We start from the raw sequence: 13,986 nt of genomic DNA, 5'->3' as shown, positions 1-13,986 counted from the left end.
CCAAGATCGGAGAAGGTACTGGAATTTTTCATTAACTGAAACTGATGTTAGATTCGGCTGAGGTGCTGTAGCAATTTTTTTCTATCTTTAGAGGAGTGAGCCCAGACCTTAAACACTTTATTATGTTCATAGCATTTAGTCTTCTCCAGGAGTGGAATCAGGCCAGAATTCCTGCAGATACATCACACATAAGGATATGTCTGCTGTTTATTAAGGAGTCCTTTTACTAAGCTACAATATAAAGTGGCCTTAGTGCACTTATACGGTTCTTTCCCATGTGCTAATATCACTGTTACCACAGCCATACAATGAGCAATTTTTTTTTTTCTATTAATGGCCACGTGCTAATGTCATTAGTGCATAGCTATGAAATAGAATTACTGTGGAAGCACTTATCAGCACCTAACTTGTAGGAAATAAGGACTGAGGTGGTAATGCAGACATGCCCCCTTCAAATAAAAATATTTTTTAACACTTGGGTTGTGCAGGCCTATTTGGAACTTACCACAGGATGCTTACGTATGTCCTTCAGTAAGCACATGCTAGCATTTACCACAGCTTAGTAAAAGGACCCACCCGGGGACAAAAAAGTAAAACCATTCTCCTTTACAAGGGGGTGCTATAAAGTTCTAAGCCCAAGCAACCAGATTCCTAAATTCCGAGTGTTATTTTGCCTCTGTAGCTGAAAAGTTATCTTATTTCGTTACGTGCCAATTTGCAAAAATGAAATTCTATGTTTTGACACTGATTGAACCATATCCACGTCATTCTCTTCTTGATTGATTCAGCAAATCATATTTTCCTCTACATGCTGTTGGGTTGCAGCCTGCCTGGCAGAACAACCAAAGAAAGGACAACCTGTCATCCACCACATCTGCAGGACTGGGGCATAGCTTTCTCTTTTCTATACCTGCTTTGTCTCTTCTTAGACAAAGCTCTTGTTTCATTCAGTAACTATTTGAATGCTGCATTATATGTGGCAATAAACATTTTCTGTTAAGAGTGATATGTGTTGCCCTTCCTTCTTTGCCTCACAGGAAAGACCAAAATCAATTCTTGCAGTTCAAATCTTTATTAATCTCAACAACGGCAAACACAGATGACCCTTTGTGTTAGAAGACATTTGAAAAGCAAAAAAGAAACTTTTATCAGAGAAATGAAGAGCAGCACTGCTCAAACTGCTTCTCACCCAGGAAACTAAACAAAAAATAAGCAAAACATGTAAGCACCACGGACGAGAACTGGCTGACAAATCTCTCCATGGGATTCCCCTGCTTTATAAATTCTGTAAGTTAGGCCCTTGAAAGGTCAAAGGTTATCAAAGCATCTTGGCTGTCAGCCAGAAATACTTATTTTAAACAAACTTTTCTCTGGAATTTCCTTTCTCAAGTGCAATGCAAACATGACAGAGTTTTATCTAACAGCTATTACAAGAACAACCCAAAAACTGAGACAAAGGGACCCACAGTTACTGTTTTCTGAAAAACTGAAAACAAAAACACTCAACACTTTGGTTCTGAATTTCAAAATGAATTCCAACCTCCTCCTCCTCCACAACATGCTGCTGAAATGTTAAAGGCAGTGCAAGGCACCTGGTTTGCATTTTTCAAAGTTACCACAGCTTGTCTGAGATCCCTGGTCATTTTTTCCCTGTGATGCAAGAGCCAGGGAAATGCATCTCTCACGCAGAGGTAAGAAGAGTGGGCTTCTGTAGCAATATTAGTCTCCCTCTTCCTCAGGGGACAGATGGTGCTCAGCGGAAGACGGACCTGCCTCGTGAGTGGCAGCTCTCGCATAGGTACGTCTCAGCAGATAGACTGCAGCATGAAGCCCACCTATATTCACCCACACCGTCTGTAACTTGCGCCAGTGATGTCCCAGTTTAGCCAAAGCCTGCGGGGGGAAATGAAAGGAAAGATAAGATCAACTCTGCTCATGCTGGACTCTAGCTTTAACTTTAGCTCAAAATGATGAGGACATCTCAGAAACTGTCAGGAATTAAGTAACAATCAGAACAGGGGTGGGGCAGGGAGCTTTCAGAATTGTGTTTTAGCTGCTAGCTCAACAATTGAAAAGGTTTATCCTACTAAAACAGAAATATAGTTGAAGCTTTACGATCCAGGCCAATCACCCACTCTACCCCAACTCCTTGAATTAAAAACATCTTTCAGTGACTCCATGAGCCCACCTGACCTGGGCCAATCACAGTTCACAATGTATAAATATGTGGCAGTACAGACCTGAAGCACTAGGACTCGTTTTGGGGGTCTCTGATTTTGAATGTAGACTTCCCAATGCCAATTCCAGTCCTTACTTTCATTGAATTTATAACTGGTGCTTTCAAAAGAAATCTACTACTTCCAAAAATTATTTTTATTTCCTCAGCTGCATCCTGACAGTTCTATGCTTTGTCTCTATTAAAATCAGATCCCTTTACTTCTTTCTCTGCTGTCCTCTTTTCCCTCCCTTTCCACATCAGAGCATGAGCTGCTTGAAAGCATTAAGCCCGAGCACGTCTGTGGCTCAGTGGCGTAGCCAGAAGGCAATTTTTGTCCAGGCCAATGGGCAAGTTGGGTGGGCATGCATTCCCCCCTCCCCCATGAACTTTAAAAATGAAATACTTTAGCTAGTGAAGATCCATATTTAGCCCGCTGATTCACGTTTAGAAAAGCACAGCAGTCAAAGGCGGTGCTCCAAGCCATTAATGCCGGCCCCTCAGGCACGCTCAGTTCTCATTCATGACAATGGTATGCCCGAGGTTTGGCGCACCACTACTGACTGCCATGGTTTTCTAATGAAGGGATAGACCCTCACCAACTGGCAAAAATATGTATACAAAAAACAAGATTTGCACGCAGGAGAACATCAGAAATTCCCTTTGTACTGGTATAAAGATAGCAAGACGTCTGGGCCAGCACTTTCAAGGGGGAGGGGGGATGAATTGCCACCAGGGCAATTGCTCTTGGCCTTCAGGCCAGAGAGGGCAGGGGTCCATTTCCAAATTTATGCTTTGGCCCAGTCTAACACTCCAAAAAGTGACATATTCCAATCACTAAATAGAAAATAAAACTCTACCTTTGTTGCCTGGTCATTTTAATTTTTTTAATCACATTATCATAGTCTCTAATTTCTGCATTGCTCTGTCTTCTTTTAACTTTTTTCCAACATCCCCTAGCCATTTGACATTTCTTCTCTCTTCATGTCCACCATCCATCTGTGTCTAGCATCTCACCTCTATGTCCTTGCACTTACCCTCCCTTCATGTCCAGCAACCTGCCTTTGTGACCCTGTTCCCAGAATTTCCCCCATTCTTTCCATCATGACCAGGATCTCATCTGTGGCCTGCCTCTCCCTGTATCCAGAATCTCCTCCTATTCGTTCCCTCATTTCCAGCATGCCCTGTGTCCTGTCCCTACTTGTGTCTAGAAAATCCCTCCATTCCCTTTTTCATCCAGCATCCCCTATGAGTAGTCACTCCCTGTATCCAAATCTTTCAGCATGCCCTCTCTATGCCCCGTTCCTCCCTTATTCAGCATCTATTCGCCCCTCATTTCCAGTATGCCTTCCCTATATCCCTCAACCCCCAAATCTGCACCTCCTCTTGTGTTTCTCTGTGTCCTTATTTTCACATTTTGTCCCCCGCGGCAGCTCCCTCCCCTGCAGCCTCCATGGAACCACCCAAAGATGCAGCCAGGACTTAATCCTCAAAAGGCAACGTGGCACCTCCTAGTCGTGACTTGCCTCACAGGAAGTCAGTGCTTTAGTGGGGTATGATGACTTCCTGTGAGGGCAGGATGCTGCAGAGCCGGCAGCATGCCATAGCTCAGAGGTCCCACATTGCCTTTTAAGAAATAGGTCCTATTGCAGAATTGCAAGATGGATGGGCCGAAGCTAGCCGCTGCTGGGAGAGCCTGGGATGAAAATGGATGGGCTCAGGCCCACCTGTGGCTACGCCGCTGCTGTAGTTAGGAAGATTTTCAGTTCAGTTCACCTGAGGTCTGCTCTGCCTCTAAATAAAGAACAGATGTAGCAAAGTCCAGAGGAAGGAGCGCCAAGGCAAATGCAGAGGTTTACACACCTTGTGGAAACACTTCTTGTCATGGGTGAGCAGCACGGCTTTGCCAGTTCCAGGTCTACACACCCGGCTCATCTCCCTTAGACACGCTGGATAAAGGTCCCAGTTCTTTCGCTTTGAGCCTATCCTGCAGAAGGAAATACAACTGTCTGTATTGGCTTTCCTAAAAGCAGATTACACAGTTTTCCTGATCTCGTCAATCTTCCCCCATTTTCCTTTCCTGCTCCATTACCAAACCTCTTTGTGAGCTCACTACCCCACAGACAAAATCCTCTGTTCTTCTCCCCTCTCATCTCCACTGTGAAGCTACTGCATTCAACCATGTTTCCCATCTTTCCTGGTTGCCGCTTATTTCATACTGCGGACCGATTGTTTGCTAAATGGTGGTTCTCTCTGGTTCAGTCAGAATCAGGATGAGACTTGCATGATTAGTAACTTCTATTTACAGTACGCAGGAAATGTGTTCCCCTATTGCACACCTCCACCAACATGGGTCACTGCAGCAATCATTTTAGGCTAGGGGCCATGTAGTCCAGCTCCCTTCAGTACCTTAAAACCTGGGATCCTGACTCAACCATCTAGACACTGCTCCTGTGCTACGACCGCAATCTCCACCCCATCCACCTGGAAGTGCTCTCTCTTAGCAGTTAACAGAACAGCATGTTAAGAAAAGGGGGAGACGAGTTAGGGTCTCTTTGCTCTATCAGATAAAACCCATTCCTTTCAGGATTTCATTCTATGCAAAGCTGCTGAGAAGGAAGTCTGTGGTTCTCACCTCTTCCCAAAGGGCATGTCCGTCACAATGATATCCACGGAGCTGGTCCTCAGGGGGAGGTTAAAGATGTCCCAGTGGACAGCATCGACTGCTAAGCCCCAAGAGGAGGAGCTGTAGGCACATGGAAGAAAGAAATATTCATAAGCCAAACAGCGTTCAAGTCCCTGAGCTCAGAATGGTCAGTTACAGTCACGAGACCTGAACTCTTTTCCGCTTCTGATTCTAGGGTTCACAGCAGGAACCTTGGGTTCAATTCTCAGCTTAAGCTCCTGCCTCTTGGGCTTACAGTCTAATCTGTTCTGCCATGCAGGAGACTTGGGGTTGCTGTCTTAGCTTAGGTCTTGCTCCTTGGGGCTTCTGCTAAAAGGAGGGAGGAGTGGCCTAAACACCCTGAAGTTGTGGGTTCAAGCCCAGCACTGCTCCTCGTGACTCTGGGCAAGTCACTTAAGCCTCCGCTGTCCCAGGTGCAATAGATCGAGAGACAGGGAAAAATGCTCGAGTACCTGAATGTAAACAGCTTAGATTGATAGGCAGTATATAAATACCTTAAATCAATAAATAAAATAAAAGAGCACTCAGCCCCTGGTGATGATCTGAACTCCATGCTGGGTGGACAGAAAGAGCCCTCAAAAGGAGCCTCAAACAGGCTGTGATGTGTATGGGGGATGAAGATAAGATGTTGCTCCTGATTTTACATTTTATACCTCACTTGGGATAACATACATACAGTATATTTTTCTAATGGAGTAAAGGCAGGCGATGTACGACAAACACAGTGGAAGGGAGATGGAAACTGAACACAAGGCTCCAATAACATTTTTACCTGTCTTTATTCTGCCATTTCTTCTGTAAAGACAGAATGTTATTTGCAGTTCTGTTCACTGCCTGGGGGTTGTTATCTCCAGCTACGAAGTAACACTGAGACCATTCGCTTATTCCCTGAAAGCACAAGCAAGTGGTCAGACACTCCTTTAAAAACAAACATAACGTTCGAATCCTTCTGCTCTTACATATTAATCGCTATTAAAATTGTTCATCTTCATACCCAGGTGAACACTGGAAAAGTGCAGCTCTGGACCAGGGTGCTAGCAATTAAGGGTGCCAAAATACTCAGCCTCTGACTTCATCTAGTGTTCAGGTTAATCCTTTTCTCTCCCTCCCCCCCAAAAAAAAAATTTGGTCTCTTCCCTTCCCTGCAGGTCTGGCACTGCTCCCTATCCTTCTTTTTTGGTTCATTATACTTCACGGAGATCTCTTTGTTCATCAAACCAACATCTTCTGGGTGTTTCTTCTTGATGTACACAGAAATTTTTCACTCAATTATGGCACTTACTCTCTCTTCCCATTTATCTCCATGAAGAAAAATCGTTCCCGACATTAAAGGCATTCTACTTCTCTGTTGTTTTTTTTTACTTTTTAAGTAAGTTATATTAGGGTTTCCCTCACAAATTTTATTGTAATCTAACCTTACTGCTTTTTCCTTTAAGTGCTATGGAGTTTGTTTTTGTATTGTTTTATCTTCCCAATTTAAAGTCATTGTAAACTGCTTAGATTTTAACTTTGGTTTTATAATTTGTGGTATATTAAATAAATTGAACTTAAACTTTAACCCCATGGTCCTTTAAAGTTTATCTGTCAGTTGCTGATGGCAGCAGTATGACAGGCTGCCTTTGGCCAGCCCCTGGCTCTTCCTTCTGCCCATATCCTGCCTCCTCTGAAGCAATTTCCAGTGGTTGGGACATGGCAGAGGGAAGACCCAGGTGCTGGCCGAAGACAGCCTGTCATGTTGATGCTGCCATTGGGGACCAACAAACTTTATAGGATCGTGGGGTAGTGAGAGGTGAGGGAGCAGTGCTGGACCTGTGGGCAAGAGGACAGAGGAGGAGGAAAGCAAGACTGGCCTGGGAGGAGAGAGGCCAGATGCTGAACTCGTGGACAGAAGGGGATGCTGGAAGCAATGCAATGGTGAGGCTGGGTAACACCAAAGTAAGTTGGCTCAGGATGCAACTATCCCTTGAAGTGGCTTTGATCATGTGAGGTCATAGCTCACCTGAAGGGAAGTGCAAGAGTGCTGCTCTGGGCTTCACAGGAACCTGACTGAAGTCATCTCTGAACAAAAAGGAATGTGCAAGAGCTCCCTGGGTTTTGAAGGGATCGTGCAGCCTCACCCACAGGCTTTCCCAGCACTTATTTCTAATCGCTATAACTCTTTTTCTGAATTTTGGCAAACAAAGCACATAAAACAAGAAATACCTCGATGGGAATGGCTCCTGTCCCACACATGGGGTCCACTACTACATCGGTGGGTTGAGGGTCACAGAGCCTGGGCAACAGAGCACACAGAACCATAAGCATTAGGGCAAAGACCCTGTAACACAGACTGGCAGAGGCATTATCTTACTCTGTGCTGTGCGTGTTTAGAATATCTTAATTGCTGCTTTGAATTAATGTTTACTGTCCTTCACCTGGATTTGTCAAAACACTACACTCCCTTGTCAATTCTTAGGGCAGAAGCACCAATCTGATATGTTTGTGTAGTGCAGGCATCGGCAACATTTTACAACGAAGAGCCAATTTATCCAAAATGTTTTGATCCAAGATCTCCAACACCTTGCAGGCCACTGCACCTCTCATCCCTCCTTCTCCGGCCCTTAGCTAAGGTTCTCTCCCCTCTCCAGGTCCCGAACCGTTATTTTCCCTCCCAACCCCACAATTCCCCCCACCCCTTCGGGGCCTACCTTCGGCTCTCTCGCTCCTGCCCCAACAACTCACAGCAGCTTGCAGTACTACAGGAGAGGTTGCGGCAGCTATTTTAAAAGGCAGTTGCAAGGAGGCAGGAGTGATAGGGCTGTGCCCCTGCTGGACCACCAGGTACCTCAGTAGGCCTGGGGGGGAGGGGGAATCATGGGGTTGCCGACCCCTGGCGTAGTGCAATATGTACACACAGATGAGGCTACCAACATTTCTAAATGAGTTAAGTGTACCAATTCTCCTCTGCTTATCATGTTATCAGCATTATGACATGCAAATAATTCCAGCAACGGGAAGTGTAGATTTAATGCAAACTGAGTAAGAAAGCGTACAGAGAGGGGTCCTGACCTGAGCAAGCCATAAGCCAGGGTGGACCGAAGTGTTGTGGGGCCAAAGTGTGTAATATTCCGCCGGTGCAGACTCTCTTCTGTCAGAGCAATTGCCACCACCAGTTCATTACCATGAATATTCAGCAAGACCTGAAAAGAGAGGCAGGACAAGGGCAAGAACCATAAAGGTAAAATCCCTCAATGTCAGCACTTGACAATTCTGTGCTCTTCTTTGTTTTGATATTTAGCCTGTCTTCCGGAAAAATGCCCAGGTCAAGTTATAATAAAAACTTAAAACACCACATTCAAATTCAATAATATCAAATAAATATTAAGCGTTGCTTAGAACCCAAAAGTCAATGTAAAGATTTCTAATGCATTAGGTCTTCAACTGACCTAATAACCTGAAGGAATTCATTCCACAGTAATAGAATCAAATAGGAACCTGCTCTTGGCCCTGGCCATCTGGAAACGCACTATAATTTACAAGTCAACATCCATTCCCCTGGGGAAGTACATAAGGTGGCAATTTCACAAGAAACCGGAGGCATTAATTACCCTCATCGATTTTAAATGCTAACACCAACAAATTAAAAGAGATTTGTTTCACAAAAGACAGAAAGTGAATGGTTTAAAACAAACTAAGGCGAGTACGGGGCATCCTGTATATGGTGAATTTGTTTAGGGGAGCTGGGGAGGGCTTTGATAGAAGCTCCAGGGACAGGATGGTTAGGTTTGGCTGGAGTAGACTTCAACAGCAACTCCAGCAGTGGGCGGACTTCTATGGTCTATTGCCCAGAAAAGTCCATTTAAACGTGGACTGGATGATCCCTTGGACCAGCATTAATATTACATGCTTATGATAGTTACATGAAGAGTGCATTACACCCCATATGAGAATGCTGCCCAGCAAAGTACTGTACATTATAACAACTCTGCCACAGTTCCATCAAAGTGGTCCTCAAGTCACATAGATGGCTTCTATTCCTAAGCAGCAGGATGCTTTCACTTGTGTAACTTAGAAAAAAATATAACTTTAATTAGGAAGCCTGAAGCACTGCACCTCCACATCGAAGTTGGTCATGTCAGCCTTCCACTGGAAATGTTCCTGCACAGCCCCTCCAAAATCTCGTGCTGCCTCATTGGAACTGAAGCTGTGCTTGTCTCCAGCACGGTTACAAGTGACTCGGAACTTCAACACGGGGCTTCCTGGACTGGGGATCTCATCTGCTTCTTTCTCCTTGTTGGCGGTAGCCATTAAGTCACTGCTATCTTCTAGAGTATTTAAAGGAACACGAGAAGGAGAAATATGAACACCAGATCAGACAATCACTAATACTATTAATAAAAAGACACCCAGTGGGGTAATGGATAGTTATTTATTGGGATTTATTAACCACCTTTATGAAGACAATCACCCAAGGTGGTGTACAGCAGGTATAATTCAGCATAAAACTTACAATGAATGAGGTAAAGTCAAAATCAGTACATTGAAACTTAAGAATGGGACTACAATGAAACAGTTCAAAACTATACTTATTAACAAAACTGAAGTTCAAATGAAATATAATACATATTAAAATTAGGGAGACATAATACCTATGAAGCATCTAATAAGCAGAAATCAGAACATTCAAATAACAGATACGATGCTAATGTTTTCCTATAATACAGCTTATCCTATAGCCGAGGGATCTTCAAAAGGTTTCCGCACTAAATTTATTTTTAAAAACCCTATTTATTAAATATCTCAAAAGCAAATGATATCGCTTTTCCACATAATCACCGTTTTGCGATACAGTTTTCCCAGCGTCCTATTAACTTCCTAATGCCTTCAGAAAAGAATGTTTTTAGTTGAGCACCAAAATCTGAAAGTGTGGAAACATTTTGAAGGACCCTCATAGAAGGGTAGAACAGCGTGCACTGGGATAAACAGATGGGAGGCTAAACTCAAGGCAAGTTAGTGTGTGTGGCAAGCTAGTCCTGGTGCACAAATGACAGATCTGAAAAGCTAAATAATTGCTAGTTCCCTTTTACCTTTCTTCTCTGAGCTCTCCTCTAAAGGTGATGCTGGGTCCTGTCCAATACTCTCCTGAGAGCTTCCCTCCTGCACTTCAGCTGCTACTGCCAAAGCATCACCAGCCCCCAGCTCTGCTTCTGCCCCTTGCCTGCTGTCCTTTGCTGGATTTTGCTGTTTGTGTCGTATTTTCTTCTTCTTCACACTGGTGTTGAGCTGCCACACATGGAGAGCATGTGCCCAGGACAGCTTCCCTGCTAACTGCTGCAGGTCTTCCAGAGCTGCCTCCTGAGTAAGAAACGTACGCTGGGGTCATAGCCGAAGTGCTGCTCCTGACTCTCTTCACCCCCATTCCAAACTTCTCTAAATAGCTGCTGCTGGCACTGCCTCCGGAACAGTTGTCTGCTGTTCTGTTTTCCTGTGCAACTGCACGGCTCTTAGTGAACAAAAAGCCTCATAGTCTTGTGAGTCTGTGTGAACAGTGAAAAAGTCAGGAAAGCAGGTGGCTCAAAGTCACGAGAGGTGAATGGTGCCAAAAAATAGCCAAACTGCTGTTTCAGGGGCAGTGCTGGCAGCAGCAACCCTCCAAGGAAGGTGAAGGGATATTAACAAACAGAGGACGGGAAGGAGTGGAGATAAAATAATGGATACTGAGAGGTGGCTGAGCTCTGATTAGTGCAATTCTGGTCACTGCATCTCAGAAAAGATATTGCGGAATCAGAAAACGTACAGAGAAGGGTGACCAAAATGATGAAAGGAAAGGCTTAAGAGGTTAGGGCTCTTCACCTTGAAGAAGATACAACTGAGGGCAGATATGAGTTCTACACAATCCTGAGTGAAGAACACATAAATATAAAAAGTATAACGACTAGAAGACAAGCAATGAAGGTACATAGTAGTATGTTTAAAACAAATGAGAGAAATATATTTTCACTCAACAAACTTAAGAAAGTCCAAAAAATGGGTCAAGTTAATGGACCTATATAAAGCCCATTTTGATTAACTCCTCCTCTAAATGAGTGTCATTGTGGACATTTCCCTGTTTGCAGTTCCATGCCCACTTTTTGGACTTTCTTTGCTTGTTGCTGTGGGGTTTTGTTTCTTTTGCATACTCATAAACTTGTTAAGACAGACTTGGGTAAACCACTACCTGTCTCTGGGGTAGGTAACAAGGAATCTTGTATTTGGGGGGATTTGCTAAATATTTATGGCTTAGTTTGGCCACAGTTGGAAGCAGGATATGGGGGCTAGATAGACTTTTGGTATAACCCAGTATGGCATGTTCTTGTAAGTGTGTATTTTGGGGATGATGGACAGAGAGGGAGACTTACTTCCTTTTAGTTCCACACGTTGCTCTCAGGCTATCTGAGCAGTCAAGTTGACTGCATAACTGGAGAAGGCTGTCCCTTGCTAAGGTCTTCAATTGCTTTGTTCATTTAAGATCTTTCCAGAAGTGACTCTCCACTTTAAAAATAATGATGATCAATGACCTACACTATGTCAGCTTTGTAAAGTTCCTCTTTTCAAAATAGCAAAAGAAACATTCAAAACCCTGAGTGATACCACTTTTTTCCCCTTTAAATGTTCTTTTCTTTCTTTCTGGTGACCCCGGGGTGTGTGCTGCAATCCCTTCATCTATTTCTCAGCCTCCTTGTATGCAATTTTCCAAAGGATCTGCATTCCGATTGCCTTTTGGAAAATACTTGGGAATTTCTGGGCACCCTGACCAGGATATCTCAATTTTTGCCTTAACTTCCTATGCAAAAGTGGGTTTCAAAGTTTGATTCCATTTTATGGCTATTAAAAAAAAAAGTGACTTGGGCCCTACAGTTTCATTTCATAATTAACTCACCTTAGACTCTTTGAACTCATAATCTGCAAACTCCTGAACCACCACAAACAGGTTATCAACCGATCTTAGGCGATGGACCTGGACAGGGAGGGAAGGGACATCATGTTAATTTACCTTTCACACCACACATGAAGACTTCTGGGACATTAATTCAATAGTCGGTACTAGAAATCCCAATCCCAGCCCTCACCCAATATTAGTTAATAGTGCTCCGATTCCATACCATGTCTCTGTTAAGGTTGTATGGTTCTGGTTGTCACTGTACGTGAGGATCTGGTTTTGATTTCCATGTTTTTAATTTTGTGGAAAAAAAGTGGTGGGACACCTTAGTGGGCATTGCTATGAACTTCACAAAAGAGTGCCAGAAGTACATCTCCCTATATACCCTTCTAATTTATGCTGAGCCCTCAAAAACTCCCTCACAACCTACTAGACCCACCTACCATCTCAATAGCTCTCCTGGGTACAGATGCCACCTATATGGTAGTATAGTAGGATTTTAGTGGGCTCATACTTTCCACCATAAATGTAGTGGCTAGAGTGGCTTATGGACCTGGGTCTTCCTCTCTATGGTTCACTAGCCCAGCCACCAGGTGATGCTATTCTAGAAGCATGTATGTAGTCTTTCATTCAAATTTCTGGGGGTTGGTGAGCAGTGGGGGTCATACTTTAAATGTATTCAGTGGTCATCTGATCAGTTTATGTCCCTTTGTGTCGCTTAGACACTTCTAAATGAGGTCTAGCTCTGAACATCTAAGTTCCATCCAGGACATCTTGGAAAAGGTTCATAACATGTCTCCCAGGGTTCTGATCATCAGCACTTGGACATTCAAGTGCTGACTTAAGCAGGGGAACTTGAAGGTCTTGACCCAATAAAACATTTTTATTGTGAACGGCTTAAAGTTGAGCTAAGAATCCCAGGGATCCTGCTGGGTGTTGGAAACCAACCTGGGAAAGGCTGTCCACAGCAATGTCAAAGTAGATCTTGCCTCGATCCTTGCTGATCTTGCAGCTGGAGCCCAGCTTTTCTTTCACTTCCGCTGCGGCTGTGAACTCGAAGCCCGTCGGAACAGTAGCGCCAACGGTGACGGCGCTTTCCTCCCCGTCCGACATGTTGACGGCGGCGACCCGCTCCACGTGTGTCCCCAAGCCCGGCGAGCGTGGGGTCAGGGGGCGGCTCTGACCTTGACGCAGCCGCGTGACCCTCGCCCCGCCCCCAACCTCCGAGCATGCGCAGGTGTGGCGTGATGTGGAAACAATTTTGTCATTGGAAAAGCAACTAACACACATGCACAGAGGCAGCCTCCTGTCCCTCAGCTGGAAGATTGTCTTTCTTTTTTAATGGAGGGTGTCACACATGCACAATATCTGTCCCCATTAAACAAAATTGTCAGAAGGGATGCCCACCTTATTTCTATACCATTCTTCCAAGGGAGCTCAAAACGGTTTACATTAAGTCAGTGGTTCCCAACCCTGTCCTGGAGGAACACCAGGCCAATTGGGTTTTCAGGCTAGCCCTAATGAATATGCATGAAGCAAATTTGCATGCCTATCACTTCCATCCTATGCAAATCTCTCTCATGCATATTCATTAGGGCTAGCCTGAAAACCCGATTGGCCTGGTGTTCCTCCAGGACAGGGTTGGGAATCCCTGCATTAAGTTATTCAGGTACTAGAGTATTTTTCCTTGTTCGTCCTGGTGGGATCACACTCTTGTCTAATGTACCTGGGGCAATGGGATTACGTGACTTGCCCAGGGTCACAAGGAGCAGCATAGATTTAAACCCACAACCGCAAGGAGCTGAGGCTGGAGCTTTAACCACTGCGCCACACTGCGAAGACAGCAGCAGGGATGCTCACTCCCTCCTGGCAGCAGGCCTCGCCAGTGGGACACGCCTAAGACTATAATAATAATAACAATTTATATACCGCAGTACCGTGAAGTTCTATGCAGTTTACAAAAGACTAATTTAAAAGAGGTTCAGGAAAGAAAGTGGTAATAGGCAAAAGTATCGAGAAGGAGAAAGAGCTGAATGGGTCAGTTGTCTAGATACTTTAGGAACAAATAGGTTTTTAGGCGCTTTCTGAATTCCTCGTAAGTAGGCTTAGTGGGGCAGAGACACATTCGATTTAACAGAGAGTGCTCTTACCTTACCAATATTTTTAATAAACATGTGAACAAAGCTG

General features: G+C 44.3%; 1 protein-coding gene across 1 annotated transcript; it reads right to left on the bottom strand.

Moving 5' to 3' along the window:
* Positions 1-1,059: 1,059 nt before the first annotated feature.
* THUMPD3 (THUMP domain containing 3) lies at positions 1,060-12,960 on the bottom strand. The gene is made up of 10 exons (XM_033926592.1): positions 12,748-12,960; positions 11,800-11,877; positions 9,968-10,235; positions 8,994-9,205; positions 7,950-8,080; positions 7,104-7,173; positions 5,674-5,789; positions 4,851-4,961; positions 4,079-4,202; positions 1,060-1,893 (listed from the first exon to the last, which is right to left on the bottom strand). Exons 1-10 carry the CDS (start codon positions 12,910-12,912, stop codon positions 1,720-1,722), a joined length of 1,449 nt encoding a protein of 482 aa, XP_033782483.1. The 5' UTR covers positions 12,913-12,960; the 3' UTR covers positions 1,060-1,719.
* Positions 12,961-13,986: the final 1,026 nt, after the last annotated feature.

This window comes from Geotrypetes seraphini, chromosome 17, assembly GCF_902459505.1.
Source record: "Geotrypetes seraphini chromosome 17, aGeoSer1.1, whole genome shotgun sequence".
Classification (NCBI taxonomy): domain Eukaryota; kingdom Metazoa; phylum Chordata; class Amphibia; order Gymnophiona; family Dermophiidae; genus Geotrypetes; species Geotrypetes seraphini.
Note: the sequence above shows the minus strand (reverse complement) of the source record. Positions and strands in the feature narration are given on the sequence as shown.

Coding starts and splice junctions, on each gene's coding strand:
- THUMPD3 (XM_033926592.1), bottom strand. CDS start 12,912: ATGTCGGACGGGGAGGAAAGCGCCGTCACCGTTGGCGCTACTGTTCCG. Junction 7,174..7,949: donor CTGGCTTATGGCTTGCTCAG/GTCAGGACCCCT, acceptor TCTGTTGCCCAG/GCTCTGTGACCCTCAACCCA. Junction 1,894..4,078: donor ACAAGAAGTGTTTCCACAAG/GTGTGTAAACCT, acceptor TTCCCCCCGCAG/GCTTTGGCTAAACTGGGACA.